This window comes from Polypterus senegalus, chromosome 3 (genome assembly GCF_016835505.1).
Source record: "Polypterus senegalus isolate Bchr_013 chromosome 3, ASM1683550v1, whole genome shotgun sequence".
In the NCBI taxonomy this organism is placed as follows: Eukaryota; Metazoa; Chordata; class Cladistia; order Polypteriformes; family Polypteridae; genus Polypterus; species Polypterus senegalus.
In genome coordinates this window covers 288,946,747-288,963,379 of record NC_053156.1, presented here as the reverse complement: position 1 = coordinate 288,963,379, position 16,633 = coordinate 288,946,747, and the positions used below count along the sequence as shown (strand labels likewise).

Genomic DNA, 16,633 nt, shown 5'->3' with positions numbered 1-16,633 from the left:
GGTACAACGCTGGGAAAATTACACTGCAAAGGAAGGTGACTATGTAGAAAAGTCATGTAATTTGTTTTTGAAATTCTTAATAAGTAGAGTTAAAAAAAAGTGCAGAAACTTTTTGAATGTCCCTCATAGAAAATAAAGTTGCTGCTATGCTTTCTTGGTTAAGGAGGTGTCGATAGACTATATCAGGTCCTCTGCCAGGTGCACACCAAGGGATTAGGGGCTTCCCACTCTATCTACCATATGGCTCGTGATGTAAAGCAGAGAATGTTCAGGATGGGCTTTCATGCAGTTGTGAAATACACCATGAGCCACCATCATGCTTCACAGAAGGCTTCAATGTACTTCTTGCCATCTCATATTCAGATGCCCCTTTGAATGAAAAATTCCACATCTGATTATTGCCTTCATAATGTTGTATGTTTCGGATTTTAGTTTTGTTTTTTCTTTGTGTTATTCATGATTGCTAGGACATCCAGCCACGGTCTGGCTATTTAATGATCGCTGCTTTCAGTAGCGCCTTGGTGCCCCACGCTTCCTAATTGTTCAGGTTTCTAGGCTTCACAGATCAATCCAGGGTTCAGTTCAATTACCGTATATACTCGCGTATAAGTCAGGTCTTGAAACCCGAAAATATCGATCATAAAATCAGACCCCAACTTTTATACCCATTCAAAAATACAACACTTATTTGTTTTTCTTTTTTTACGCCTCCTCCAATCTAGCATCAGTTTCTCAGACACAGTGAATTTTGTTGCAGCATCGCAGTTACCAATTTCTTTCGCCACTTCAACGACATTTCATTTAAAAGCAGCTTCATATTTTGCTCTGTTCGAATGCTCCATCGTAGAGAAGGGATGCTCTTACGATAAAGATGTATGAGGATGAGTCACAAAAAGCATGAAATGGTGCAAACGTCGCCTCGGAATAGTTCAGGTATTACCGTGTGGTCAAGTAGGCAAATTACATAAAAATAAAAAGGCTGTGTGCACTGTGGTTACTCCCTCAGGTGGACGTTAGCATATCATAATCTCTTGGACCAATAGCGTGGGTTTTACACATTCGATTTATACGACCGACTTTAAAATACCGGAAATTATACGGTAAAATCATGCTCCGACTTATCCGCGGGAGAACTTAAATGCGAGTATATACTGTGGACTAAGCCCCGGACACAGACAGGCAGACATGTTATTAGGCACCACCACACGTTTATTTATAGCCATATTTACAATCAAAGTGCCATACAACCCCCAAGACTCCCCAAAGTCCAGACCTCACACTGACTCTTTGCTTCTTCCGGCCACCTCCACTCCTCTCCTTCAAGACCTCGTCTCCTTCTCTCCCGACTCCAGCCCTCGAATGGAGGGAGTCGGCCCCTTTTATATCCACCCGGATGTGCTCCAGGTGTCCAGTAACCTTCCGCCAACACACCCCTGTGTGGCGGAAGCACCGGCTGTGTACCCAGAAGCACTCCGGGTGTGGCGGAAGTGCTGAGGTCCAGGGCTATCTAGGCATTGGGGCGCCCCCTGGTGGTAACCACGGGCCTCTACAGGGTTGAGCTTCCAAGCTCTCTACCTGTGGTCCCCAAAGCAACCAGGGTGGTCGCTCCTTCGTGGTTTGAAGGAGGTGCAAGCCCTCCTCCTGTCCGCCTGGGCATCCCGGCTGGGTAGCAGCCCCAGCCACTCGCCACAATGCAGTAAGGTTAAAGATGGCTGTGCCGCTGAAATCCAGCATCCCTCAGTGGATAATTTCAAGTAAAAGAATCTCTCTGTGTGGTAGAATTAGTGACAAAAATCATGCAGTTACACTTCAGGTTTTTGATTGTTGTTCCGTTGATTTCTCATGTTAACATCTCCCGGCTTAGGTGCTTACAGCAATTCTTCAGACCACGTCCTTCTCACATAAGACTCTACTACTAAGCTGTCACTGCATGTCTTGCGGACTCCCACATACTACAGTCTCATCTGTCGGCTGCCTTTCTGTAAGAATAGTTTAGTAGCCGCAGAACGCAACACGTGTATGTTAGGGTCAGATTCTGAGCAGCACTTCTGTCACTTAAAGAAGTGACCTTTGAGTCCTGTTCAAATCCTCTGCATACACCTTTTTGGGGTTGCTCACTGCGTTTGTTGTTTTTTTTTTTAATCTTCACTTTGCTTTCTTAGTTTCTTCAAGTTTCTTTAGAAGGCTTAAATACCTTACCTGGAAAATGCGGTTCAGTGTGTGCCCTCCCTTGCTGGCTGACTTTTGCTCTGATTTTATATTTGTCTGATTGTGCTGGCTGAACCTTTTTCATACATATTTGTGGTTATTGTCCAATAAATTAAAAAGGACCACTGGAACACTAGGTATCAGCGTCCTCCCGCCAGTGTGGTGTTGGTGGAATTTAACAAATACAGTAATCCCTCGCTATTTCGCGCTTCGACTTTCGCGGCTTCACTCTATCGTGGATTTTATATGAAAGCATAACTAAATATATAACGCGGATTTTTCGCTGCTTCGCGGGTTCTGCGGACAATGTGTCTTTTTACTTCCTGTACATGCTTCCTCAGTTGGTTTGCCCAGTTGATTTCATACAAGGGACACTATTGGCGGATGACTGAGAAGCTAACCAATCAGATCACGCAATTAAGTTCCTGCCTGCTGAATGCAGTGTTAACCAGGAAGTCTCGTCTCGCTCATTCAGCATCAACGTGTTTCGCTGTGTAAAGAGTTGTGCTCTTTTGTGTTTATCTTTGTGCATAGTCAAGCCCTTCATTATGGCTCCAAAACGATCTGCTACTGCTTCAGGGGCCGTGCCCAAGCGCAAACGGAAGATGTTAACGATTGCCGAAAAGGTAAATGTTTTTGATTTGTTGAAGGCTACGATTCTTTTTATTTAAAAAGTAGGAAAGGAACATAAGATCTACGGCCTCAGTGTCCTTTTAACCAGGGTGCAAAACGAGCTGTAAGTGGATGTAATAAGGCAATAGTCTGGATGGAATCTGCTTTAGGGATTTGGATTGAAGAAGAACAACGGCAGTGCTACACAATCGCCTGAAGTGGCTCCTTTACAAGGGCTGTAACGCTCCCCTTTGTTGTGCAGTAAAATAAAACTCATTGTTATTGGACAAGTCGTCATGTCATTTTTGGTGAGTAACCATAATTAATTTTCTACTTACAGTACTTAGTACATGTACGTACGTTTAGTGTCACTGTACACACATTTACTGTATACTATTTTTCTTGCATTGTACGTATTTATTGCTGGTGGCCTGACTATTGTAATGGCTGTAACATATGTGATATTGGAGACACTCAATATCTTTAAAATAATATTTAGGTTTTACTGTATATAAACAGTGTGTTTATATACATAATGTCAATGAATCTTACCTAATATCTAAGAGAATACAAAGGGATTATGCTGTATAACTGTGCAGGGAATATTTATCAACAGTGTGGGAGAGTTTATAAGGGCTTAAAATATATAAAAATAACCATACAAACATATGGTTTCTACTTCGCGGATTTTCACCTATCGCTGGGGGGTCTGGAACGCAACCCCCGCGATCGAGGAGGGATTACTGTACTTGGAATGGCTGGGGTATGTCAAGGAAAGGACTGGCTATTGTAGCCATCTCATAGAGTAGCAGCAGGTACTCCTTATTACTTTTTATGTTTTATCCTTATTTATTCTAATGTTATATAGTGATTTCATTAGCCAGTAAACATTGCCGAGATCACTGGCTTTAAAAACTGGCTTTTCTTGGACATCGTAAACCTTTTGCACAAGAATTGGTCATTTGTTCCAGATTCCCATGACCCTGGTTTTGAGTGAACCTGCCTCATTTCAGAGATAAACTGATTGACTCAGCCTGTCTTACTGATGATGAGGCCCTTATGACCGTCATGTGTTAGTTTCTGATAATCTTCCATGCCTTCATTTATTTAAACTGGTCATCTGATTCAGTGATTCATAACATTTATTTCATTCAGTGGTGCTATTTGGTTTAAGTGACAAGCAAAGGGCCCACGCCATGAGGCAGAAATCTTTATAACTTTTCACCCTAATGACTGAAAAATTTCATTTAATCTGTAAATGTCCTCTGTTTCTTCTGGTGAAACATGTTCTTCAGATATTTTCCATTTGATTTATTTATTATCTTGAAGTGCAATTAGATCATTGAACAAAATGTCATTTGAACCCAGCAGTAGCACTAATTTGTTGTTGCCGTACTTCAATAAAATCGTACTCTTTGTTGAAAGGTGGCATGAATGTACAAAGCCATAAACCTTGCATGTGTCGCTTTCCTGTAAGAATTACAGAGAATTTTTGTATATTAACCCCTTCTGTAAGAAATGTGAGAACAAGTTTTACTAATACCAGGATTTTACAGTAAATGTAAAGAAGCATAACTGAGTATGGGCGGCACGGTGGCGCAGTGGGTAGCGCTGCTGCCTCACAGTTAGGAGATCCGGGTTTGCTTCCCGGGTCCTCCCTGTGTGGAGTCTGCATGTTCTCCCTGTGTCTGTGTGGGTTTCCTCCTGGTGCTCCGGTTTTCTCCCACAGTCTAAAGACATGCAGGTTAGGTGCATTGGCGATTCTGCTTTGTCCCTAGTGTGTGCTTGGTGTGTGTGTGTGTGTGTGCGTGCCCTGCGATGGGCTGGCGCCCTGCCTGGGATTTGTTTCCTGCCTTGCCTGTGTTGTCTATGTTGGCTGGGATTGCCTCCAGCAGACCTCCATGACCCTGTAGTTAGGATATAGCGGGTTGGATAATGGATGGATGGATAACTGAGTATGAAAATATTCTAGCACCATTTATAATATGGAATATAGTTTGGGTTTAAATGTTAAATTAACATTCTTAAACCCACTTAATCCGCATCAGGAACGTAGGGAGGCAATGCCAATCTTGGCAACGCTGGGCAAAACACAGGAAAAAGGCACTGGACATGTGCTCTGTATATATTGTTAAAAGAGAAAAAAAATAGAAATAAAAAGGGTTGGGGCCCAGGTCAGTAATGTCCAATTTAATGCTGATTAGATGATCAAGAAATTAAAAGTAAGGTGCACTTGGGCATCACAGAATGCTGCCACACGAATGAGCCAATTTTGTTCCATTGGTCCAGTCAGAAAGCTATTGTCCACTCCAGAAGTGTTTAAAGTATAGTAACAGTATATAGTGTGTGTATAAAAGTATTACATTAGTTAAATTTGAGAATGCTGTCGACATATATATCTGCATGTCTACTGTGTATATATTGGAAAAACGTTTAAAAGTTATTTTCATGCTGAAAAGAAAGACAGGTTGAAGATGCAAAATTTCAGCTGTATAACCCTCATCAGGTGCAAGGCTATAACACCAAAATGTTGTATGAAAATAACCTTTTAATATCTTTTCCTTTGCATATATATATATATCTTTTTCTTTGTGTACTGCTCGCTGTAAAGACTTTTTTTAATGAGTTTTAAGCACAGGAAAAAAATGAACATTTGAAAAATCCGTAATTTAATAAACAACCAAGAAAAGTATCATTGCAACAATGCACGCTACGAACCGATCGCTGTAAACATAAGTGACGTGGAGATTAAAATCCAATAGAAAAAAGGCTTCATTAAATACAACGCTCGAATCAGTCTCTTTAAAAACAAGCCCGGTGCGCTCTTTAACTGCCTTCTCGGCCTTACACGGCCAGTCCTTTTTCTCTCTCACTCGATGCACAGGGAGAGACTGAACACGTGCAAATTATCGGCGCGTACGAAACGGAAGATAAACCGGCTTGTTCATCACCCAAGTGTGTGGTCGTGAACAGATGCAAAAGTTTGTTGAACTTTTTGGTGATAACGCGATTTGTACGTGGTCCGAGACATTCGTGACTCAACATTCCACTGTACGTACTAAGTAACTGCAACACAAACACTGACTTAATCAGTTTTACATGAAAAGATGGCGACGAAAGAAGAGAAGAAGCGGGCCATTAGGGTGGAGAAAAGAAGAGCTGCTCAGGACGCAGCAAACACATCAACCTCTGAGCAAATGAATGATAAAAGAAAGAGGATGAGAACTGTAAGTCAAGTGTATTGGCCGTTACTGGTGTATATGTATATATATAAATATATATAGTGGACTCAACCCGGACACAGACAGGCGGACATGTTGTTCTTCACCACCACACGTATTATTATTTACAATATTTACAAAAGATTACGTCACTCAGACTTAGTCCAAACAGTGCACAAACCCCAGCAAACACAGTCCTGGCCACAAAATGCCTCTCTTCTCGGGCCGCCTCCACACCTCTCTCGTGCCTTGTCCTTCTTCCACCCGACTCCAGCCTCGAATGAAGGGAGACGGCCCCTTTTATTCTCTCCCGGATGAGCTCCAGGTGGCTCCCGGCATTCCCTCATTGGCCATGCCCCAGCGTGGCGGAAGTGCCGACTGTTCTCCAGGCAGCTCTCCGGGTGTCCTTCCTAATCTTCCCCCCAGCACTTCCTGGTGTGGCGGAAGTGCTGAGGGAACAGGTCCCCAAGGCATTGGGGCGCCTCCTGGCGGTGACCACGGGCCCCTGCAGGGTGGGGCTTCCATGCCCTTAACCCGTGGCCCCCAAAGCAACCAGGAAGGCGGCCCCCACGTGATCCAGGGTGGGCGCAGCCCCACATCCGGTCCCTCACGGCATCCCAGCCGGGTCGTTGCCCGGCATCCCTGACAATATATAATTATTATATTTAATATATATATATATATATATATATATACTGTATATAGTAAATTATTATATTTTATATGCATAGTACAAGGTTAATAATAATACATTAATGTTACATTTTATTTATATAGGACCTTTCAGAGTTTTTGCGCATCATGTGGCCGTCCCCATATAATTCCAAGCAATAAATGGCAGCTCTTTTGAATCCAGGGAGGAAGACGCAGTTCCAGCTGGATGAACCACAGAGGTGACATCACTTGTAACAATGTCAATCACCCCTTCTGCAGAAAGAGGAGAGGTTGTTAGTACACAGTGCCACCAATGCCTTGGTGGAATATGGAAAAAAAAATATATATATATATACAGTATATACACATACAGTATATAGCCGATCCACAGTCATTTGTAATAGAGAGAGTCAGGCTGAGTCACAGTTGTTCCTGGCAGTAAAGTTTTGTTGGGTTGTCTAATCTGATCAAGGAGTCTTTCCATCCGATGATTCCAATGTTCTCAGTATCTGAGATGACTTTCCATGGACAGGAAAAAGGCTTCACAGTAGAGCAGTGGCTGTAAATGTTTAGATAAGTAGTGGCTTCTTTGAACTAAATGATGTGTAAGTTAAAGATGACTTCAATAAATCGTTATCATACATGAGAGCAGATGTGAATAGCATCTCAGTCTTATAGTGTCTCCTAAAAAGATATCGAATTTTGAAGGAGTAATGTGACATCAGATTGCTGGAAAACTGACAAAAGTTAATGTTGAGTGCAACACAGAGCAAAGCACACAGGTAAGAGGTTAAAAGCAGATTTGGCTAGTGAAGCAGGACAATTTATTTTCTTTACCTTCTGCCGTCTCAGAGTATGCATATTTGTGATCCAAATGTTTAGTGCCATGTGCCCCACTGCTTTAGATCTTTGCTGAATCATCCTGTTAGCAAGTGGCCTTTTATGATTATATCTAACTTTTTTAAAAAAGGAGTTATTAAATATATATGTAGATTTTTTTAAAAAGGTAAGCACTTAGGTGTTTTAAGAAGAGCAGACTGGAAGCTACAAAGAGTGTTGAGGAACCAGCAGGCTCCCATTTAGTCTAGGGAGTTTGTAGGAGAAAGTGGCTAAAAATAAGACAGCACACAAGGGTGCTAAAATAGTGAAAACAAAGAAGCGTTTCTGAGCGGTCCATCTCATTCACTGGTAGTCATCCAACTGGCTGCCTCCTTTCAGTTCCTGGTAGTTTTATGAAAATCTCAGAAAGGACGGGTCCTAATGACATTGACCTGGAAGTGACATCACTGTTCTTCCAGTCGACATTCTCCTGAACTGCGGGTGGAAAGGGTGTCTACGTTAACAAGGGTGCCCCATCTCGACCCGAGTTGGTATTGCTTACCTGCTTAGAGCCTTGAGGGTACCTAAATCTGGCAAGTGCCAGACAGTGTGTATGTGCAGATTTATCGGGAAGTTAACTCAAATGAACATTCTTTACACCTTTTTACTTACTAGAGCATTTCATTCAAAGTCTGGACATACATTTTGGGTGACATGCTCATTACTTGTACTTTAATGAATTTCACAACCATTGGTCAACTGAGGCTCCATCTGATGTTGCTTTCTTTTTTGTCCTGAACCCTTCCATGGTTTCAGCTTTACCCCCTGGACCTCCTTTTTGTGCAGGTTTTTTATACCCACCTTTTTGGCGTTTGGCCTCACACTCTATGATGATGTGTTGCTGGTACCTGCTTTCCACCATCTTCATGCTTTATGGCTTTCTTGCAGGTGCTGGAGCTTTGTCGTCCTGTGGACTCACGGCTGGAACACGTGGACTTTCAAAGTCTGTTTCAGTGCCTGGATGTCAGTCGGCTTCTGCAGGTGTTTGCCTCGCTGCTTCTGGAAAGGAGGGTCATCTTCATCGCTGACAAGCTCAGGTAATGTTCTCACCATGGAGTAACAGGGGCCCAGGTTTTTTCATTTTCCAGAATTCTCCAAATGTTCAGATTTCTGTTGTGTAGGTTAAAAATGGCTAGAATAAATCATACACGGGAGTAAATGTGAATAGCACCTCGGCCTTAAAATGTCTGACACAATGGGTACAATATATTGAGGGAATGCTATAACATCAGATTGCTAGTAAACTGCCAAAAGTTAATGTTGTATGCAACATAGAACACAGAATACAGAATCCTGGATTTGCAGGAAAACAGATCACTAATTTCTTGAGTTAAACTTGGAGATACATGCAAAAGGTAAAAACAAACAAAAATAAAATAAAACAAAGTGACCAAAATCCAGACAAGAGGCAAAATCAGAGTCAAAGTTCAGGCAAGACATGAAGAGAATACAGTAAAGGTTTTGATGGATTTTATCTGGAGATTGTATAAAGCTGACCTTTATACCTATTTCTGATGAACTCAGGGTCACGACCCCAGAGACCACACCCATAGAAACGTGAGACACAACCCTAACAACGGTACACAACATAACTTCCACTATAGGAAAAGGCTATAAGATTCCAAAGGTGAGGCCTGATCATGGAGCAATTTCTTTACCTTCTGCTTTCTTCCGTAGTTTCAAAATACAAGCACAGTATTTGATACCCAGAAACAAAACTGGCAGTTTAAGGTCTAGACTTAAAACAAATGGGATTAATAGACGAGAAATTCTCGATCTACCAACCTATTGGTGTGCCCATTCATTTTTGGCTACAGTGTCGTGGAAGCTGAAGCCTGTTCTGGCAGCATCAGATGGAATGGAGGATAAAGCTCATGGCAGAACACGGAGCACATACACCTGCATGGCTGGCCAGCTTTAAAGTTGTCAGTAGGGTTGTAAGTAGAAGACTTAAGTGAGGCAGAGAGAGCATCCAAATTCCCCATAGACATTAAGATTCGTAAAGAACTAATCCCAGATCCCTGACACTGTGAGACAGCAGCATTAACTACCATGACATCAAATAGGTAATGCACTCTCGATATGTGTGGTGAGGCGTGTTAGGGGTCCGTGTGCAAGTTTTATTTTTATTCTGGGCAGGTGTACAGTAGGTGCACGCGGTCCCAAGGTGCTGATGGGGTAATTGGCGGAGCCCACATTCACTTGCAGACGTGCCCAGATAGGAAATAATCAAACAGGAAGAAAAGATTGAGAAAGAAGTAAGAAAGAGATTGGGAGTTTAAAGGAAAAGAAGAGAGGAAAAATAAGAAAGGGTGGTGCAGTGAGTAGCGCTGCTGCCTCGCAGTTAGGAGACCCAGGTTTGGTTCCCAGGTCCTCCATACGTGGAGTTTGCATGTTCTCCCCGTGTCTTTGTGGGTTTCCTCTGGGTACTCTTGTTTCCTGCCACAGTCCAAAGACATGCAGGTTAGGTGCATCAGTGATTCTAAATTGTCCCTAGATAGATGGATAGATAGATAGATAGATAGATACTTTATTAATCCCAAGGGGAAATTCACATAATCCAGCAGCAGTATACTGATAAAGAACAATATTAAATTAAAGAGTGATAACAATGCAGGTATAACAGACAATAACTTTGTATGATGTTAACGTTTACCCCCTGGGTGGAATTGAAGAGTCGCATAGTGTGGGGTCTCCTCAGTCTGTCAGTGGTGACAGCAGTCTGTTGCTGAAGCTGCTCCTCTGTCTGGAGATGATCCTGTTCAGTGGATTCTCCATGATTGACAGGAGCCTGCTCAGCGCCCGTCACTCTGCCACAGATGTCAAACTGTCTAGCTCCGTGTGTGTGTGTGCGTGCGTGCCCTGAGGTGGGCTAGCGCCCTGCCCAGGGTTTGTTTCCAACCTTGCACCCTGTGTTGGCTGGAATTGGCTCAAGCAGATTCCCGTGACCCTGTAGTTAGATATAGCGGGTTGGATGATGGATGGATGAAAAATAAGAAAGTATTGTGGCTTGAGCTGTTGCCGTTACAGGGATGAGGCAGGCGGTTGGGAAGCGGCCTCGAAAGGGGAGAGCGAACAACACTCATGGGGCAGGGTCCCTCCTGTTGAGCACCCAAGGAGCTGGAGGAACCAGGTGGGCTCCCACTGAAGGCCGAGGGATGGCAGCTGGAGACAGGAGCAGGGATCATGGGGTCCTTGTGGACACCAAGGGTTGGTCTGAGTATGTCTCCTTTTGCTGCATTGACCTTAAAGTGCAACCAGAGGAGACGTCTTTTTTACAAAAAGAAGCACAGAGACTTAGGAATGATTTTAAAGTGACTGATCCTGAAAGTTTTAACCTTCCGTTTTGATGGATTATTTATTGATTATTTATGTTAAAGTTTAAACTTCCACTTTGCAGTTATTTTTATTATAGATAATTTATTTCATTTGAAAGACTGCACTGCACATTTTGTGTGAAATAAAAGCATTAAGCACTTTTGCACCTTCACTTGCGATGTGCACACTACTGGTGAAAGGTTTTAGAACACCTCACTTTTTTATTCAAATTTAATCAACTGAAATGCAGTGAATGACTTAAAATGGTGAAAAGGTGAGCAGTAAACTGCAAGAGGTTTAAATGAAATGTTTAGCTTAGCAAACACTGAAAGAAATTTCAGAATATAACAAACGGGCCTTCTTCAAGGCACAACTAATACTGTATTTTACAATTAAAGTAAATGAAGCCTTGGAAGTTGAAGCAAACAATCTGCACAGGTATCCCAAATATCCATCCATCCATTCATTATCCAACCTGCTATATAATAACTTAAGGTTAATAGGGGTCCCTCCGTGTGTCTTAAAGCAGAGTTGGGATAGACTGTGTTACTACACCCGCTGAAATACTGCTTGCACAATATTCCAGTGATAATGGCAAGAAAACAGCAATTAAGAAATGAAATGAGAGAGAGCATTGTTACCCTTAGAAGTGTAGGCCTGTCATTTGGTGAAACAGCAAAAAATATCAAAGTGTCCTACACAATCCAGAGGCAATCGGAAACTGGAAGAAACTCTGATAGGAGGAGATCTGGCAGACCCAAAGTTACAAGCCAATCAGAAGACAGGTTTCCGGCTTGTGTGATCACCAGCACCTCACAGAACAACAGCTTCAAGCACAGCTTAACAAAAGCAAAGTGTCAGTTTGTACTGTGAAGAGGAGACTTGGTGCTGCAGGTTTGACAGCCAGAGTGGCAGGAAGCTAGCCATTCCTTTAGCGGACAAAACGGGGCCTTGAAATATCAGCTTTGGACTACTGCAGACTGAGAGAAAGTCTTATGGACCAATGAATCCAAATTTGAAATCTTCACACAGGGTGTTTCTATGCCATCGAGTTGGTGAATGAATGGTTCCTCGGTGTGTGACGCCAACTGTCAAACATTGAGGAGGAAGTGTGATGGTCTCGGGTTCTTTTGCTGAGTTGGTGACTTGCACAGTTTGGCTGTTATATCAGTAAAAGGTGCAGACTGCTTTGATGAATCAAAAATTTGAATAAAAAAAATCTATTCTTATTGATTCCTTGACTTATTTTTTGTATTTGTCATTGTTTATTTGTTCTATGCCTTGATTTCAATAATAAGTCATTAAACTGCGTGCAATTCCATAAACACTAAAAAAACGGAGGTGTTGTCAAACATTTGACCGGTAATCTATGTGTCCTCATTGCTCGGTCCATCCCCGGCCCATGACAATCGATGTTTTGGGTTAAATGGAGTTTACGAGCTGTAGCCAACCTAGATACAGCACGTCTCACTGTCTCATTGCTCACAGGTCATTTTCTGTAAGCTTGCCCCCCAGCGTCCAGAGATCTGTTAACACCGCTGGTGAGTGTTTGAAGTTCAATTTGTTAATTTGTCAGGGTATTCAATATCTTCCCTGATTTGTTTTTTTCTGTCCTCCCTGGCCATTGGACCTTATTTTTATTCTATGTTAATCAGTGTTCTCTAATTTTAATTCTTATTTTTTTTGCCTTTTTTCTCTTTCTTCATCATGTAAAGCACTTTGAGCTACATTGTTTGTATGAAAACGTGCTATAGAAATAAATGTTATTGTTGATTTGTTATTTTGTTCTGCTTGACTTTCCACAGCACCTTGTCTCGCTGCGCCCATGCAGCCATCGCCCTCCTGTACCCCTTCACCTGGCAGCACACTTACATCCCAGTGCTGCCTGCTTCCATGATCGACATCACCTGTTCGCCCACTCCTTTCCTGATTGGCGTATTGTCGTGTGCCCTGCTGGAGCTCGAGAAATTGCCCCTTGAGGAGGTGAGTTGGACATGGAGCCTCATTTTATTTTCATCTGGAGCAGCAGATGCCATTGCAGCAGGGGATGGCAAAGTTTTTTTTTTTTTGGTTGCAGGAAAAATTGTCAATAGTGACTCATACACTTGGCTGTGTAAAAGCTAGGTGTGCCTATAAACCCAGGCAATCTGGCACATGTGTTAAAGATAAACATAATCTTTCAAAATAGCTGTTCCAAGAAATGGTTTAATAATAAAACTTTTTATTAAGAGATATTAAAAGCGATGCCCAAACATCTATAAGAGGGTCATTTTAACATAGTGGTTTTACTCTGATGTTTTTCTAGTCATGAATATGAAACTGCTGGCTTCTGGTCTAAAGCAATTAGTATTAGATAGATAGATACTTTATTAATCCCAAGGGGAAATTCACATACTCCAGCAGCAGTATACTGATACAAAGAAACAATATTAAATTAAATAGTAATAAAAATGAAGGTATAACAGACAGACAGACAATAACTTTGTATAATGTTAACGTTTACCCCCCTGGTGGAATTGAAGAGTCACATAGTGTGGGGTCTCTTCAGTCTGTCAGTGGAGCAGGACGGTGACAGCAGTCTGTCACTGAAGCTGCTCCTCTGTCTGGAGATGATCCTGTTCAGTGGATGCAGTGGATTCTCCATGATTGACAGGAGTCTGCTCAGCGCCCGCCTCTCTGCCACGGATGTCAGACTGTCCAGCTCTGTGCCTACAATAGAGCCTGCCTTCCTCACCAGTTTGTCCAGGCGTTAGGCATCCGTCTTCTTTATGCTGCCTTCCCAGCACACCACTGCATAGAAGAGGGCGCTCACCACAACCGCCTGATAGAACATCTGCAACATCTTATTGCAGATGTTGAAGGACGCCAGCCTTCTAAAGAAGTATAGTCGGCTCTTTCCTCTCTTGTACAGAGTATCAGTATTGGCAGTCCAGTCCAATTTATCATCCAGCTGCACTCCCAGGTATTTATAGATCTGCACCCTCTGCACAGTCACCTCTGATGATCACGGGGTCCAGGAGGGGCCTGGTCCTCCTAAAATCCACCACCAGCTCCTTGGTTTTTCTGGTGTTCAGTTGTTGGTGGTTTAAGTCGCACCATTTAACAAAGTCCTTGATTAGGTTCCTATACTCCTCCTCCTGCCCTGCAAAGGAAGATTAAGTGGAGAACAGATTCAAGTGTTTAAAATGTGAATTAGTTCAGTGGATTGAGACTGAGACTTTAAAATGAGTTCATCGAGAACACGGGGACACAGTTGGAATTTTGTTCAAGATAAATTTCACACAAACATTAGGAAGTGTTTCTTCACACAGAGTGCCGCAGACACCTGAAATAAGTAGTGTGGTAGACAGGAGGACTTTAAGAACTTTCAAAACTCGACTTGATGTTATTTTGGAAGAATTAAGTGGATAGGACTGGTGAGCTTTGTTGGGCTGAATGGCCTGTTCTTGTCTAAATTGTTCTAATGTTCTATGAAAAGATGACTTCAGATTTGGAGTGTATTAGTTCCTAACCACTTACAGTTCACTCCTCTTTGTTACCCTGCTATCCAACTGAATTGATTGAATTATTGCACCAACAAGGGTGTCACACCTACACAAGTGGACTTTTTCCTCAGATACTTGCTTAAAATTATGAAGGGAAGTAGTCCAGTGGATCGAGATGGTTATTTTAAAATGAGTTCATCAAGAACATGGGGGCACAGTTGGAAACTTGTTAAGGAGAAATTTTGTACAAACATTAGGAAGTTTTTCTTTACACAAAGAAAGATAGACACTTGGAATAAGCGACCAAGTAGTGTGGTAGACAGTAAGACTGTAGGGACTTTCAGAACTCGACTTGATGTTATTTTGGAAGAATTAAGTGGATAGGACTGGCGAGCTTTGTTGGGCTGAATGGCCTGCTCTCGTCTGGATTGTTCTAATTACATTAGAGCTTATTTACTTCCAGCTGTAAAACGTGTGAAATGCTGTCTTCATTAAAGTAATACGCAACTTGAAATTTGACTTCCTGTAACACTTGTTCCCAAGTTTTAATGTCCAGTGACTGTGCCACTAAAGGAAAAAAACAGATTTGGGAAATATATAATATGGAGGGACAATTTCATTGTATTTATTGTGGGCATGCAGTGTGGTGTAGTGGTTAAGGCTTAGGACTTCAGATCCCAAGGTTGTGGGTTCGTCCTGCTACTGACACTGTGACACTTGACCTGCCTGTGCTCCACTTGGGAAAACCAAAAGAAAAATGTATCCACTTGTATCCTAAATGTTGCAAGTCAACACAGATAAAAGAGTCAGCCCGATAAGTAAATGACTGTTTCCTTGGTTATGTTGACGTCTTTTTTAAGTCGGTTTGGATAAAAGTGCCTGCTAAGCAAATCAATGTAAATGTATTGTGGACCACCAGGTGGCATACTGCCTACCAAATCCAAACACTCCAGAAAGTGAAGTTGAATAATATCATATACCACACATCTGTCCAAGCCTGTTTGCTATCCAATCCTCTCTGCGATGATTCAACGAATTCTCGATTGTCTGCCAATCCTGCTAATCTCTACAAACTTAACCATCCTGTTATTTATGTTCCTGTGCAAATCATTTATGTACATTAAAAATAGCAGCACACTGACCCCTGAGGGACACCACTCAGCAAGTTTCAGATCAGGATCCTCACACCATTTTTTAACAGCAGATGTTATTCAGAGAATAGCATCACGGCTGCTTCCCTTGGCTATGGGCAGGCTGTTTCAGGGGTTAAAATTGCTGTTATCCAGGAAATGTCTGCTCCAGAGGGTGAGCGGGTCATGAATGTCATACGACTGGCAGCCTGTATACTTGACCCTCTTCCTTCCGCCATAGTTAAAATATAAATTCCTCGTGTTGCCTCATATCGTTAAATATTTAGAACCAATGAGTATACCCTTCAGTTAAAAATTAAATCAAATATTAATGTACATTTAAAATTACCCTAACATGTTAAGATAAGTTGTATAAATGTGAAACAAATGCATGAAACAATAATTCATTCATATTTAAATAAACTAAATTGACGCTTGATGTTCATACCATCCTAGCACTTCTTTATGGTACAAACTGCTATGCCAGAGTGGTGTTTATAGACCAGAGCTAAGCATTTAATGCTGTTGTTACCACAAAGCTGACCCCCATACTCCTCCATTTAAAACTCAATTGGATTTTGGACTTCCTAACCAGCAGACCTCAATATGTGTGGATTGGCAGCATCACATCCTCCACGCTGACCCCTCAGCACAGGCACTCCACAGGGTTGTTTGTTGAGCCCTCTTCCATAATCCTTGTTCAGCTCTGACTCCATTGTTATGTTTGCTGATGACCCCACCATCATAGGTCTGATCACCAACAATGGTGAAACATCTTACAAAGAAGGGGACCACCTGCTGACTTAATGGTGCCAGTAAATAATCTCCTCTAAATATCAGCAAAACCATGGCGCCGGTCAACAGCTTGAGGTAGGCAGACCACACTGACATGTACATCGACGGGGATGCTGTGGTGAGGATGTTGTGACCATCACTCATGAACTGAATTAGGCACAATATGTTTGGCTCTTGTCAGAAAGGCTCACCAGTGCTGTATGCCTTGAGATGTCTGGGGGCAGCTTGCATTTTTCCATCTGTTCTCGTGAACTTAATAATAATTCTTTATTTATTTGTCACATACATAGTTATACAGGACAACACGCAGTGAAATGCATCTTTTCGTATA

The 16,633-nt window shown here is 42.2% G+C and overlaps 1 protein-coding gene across 2 annotated transcripts in view; it reads left to right on the top strand.

The window, feature by feature from the left end:
- The window catches only part of dennd2c (DENN/MADD domain containing 2C), a 203,196-nt gene that overhangs the window by 156,413 nt on the left and 30,150 nt on the right, over positions 1–16,633 (top strand). For both annotated transcript variants that reach the window (XM_039749390.1, XM_039749389.1), the window contains exons 13-14: positions 8,463–8,611; positions 12,698–12,875. In XM_039749390.1, coding sequence (XP_039605324.1) covers positions 8,463–8,611; positions 12,698–12,875 — 327 coding nt within the window. The remainder of the gene's footprint in view (positions 1–8,462; positions 8,612–12,697; positions 12,876–16,633) is intronic.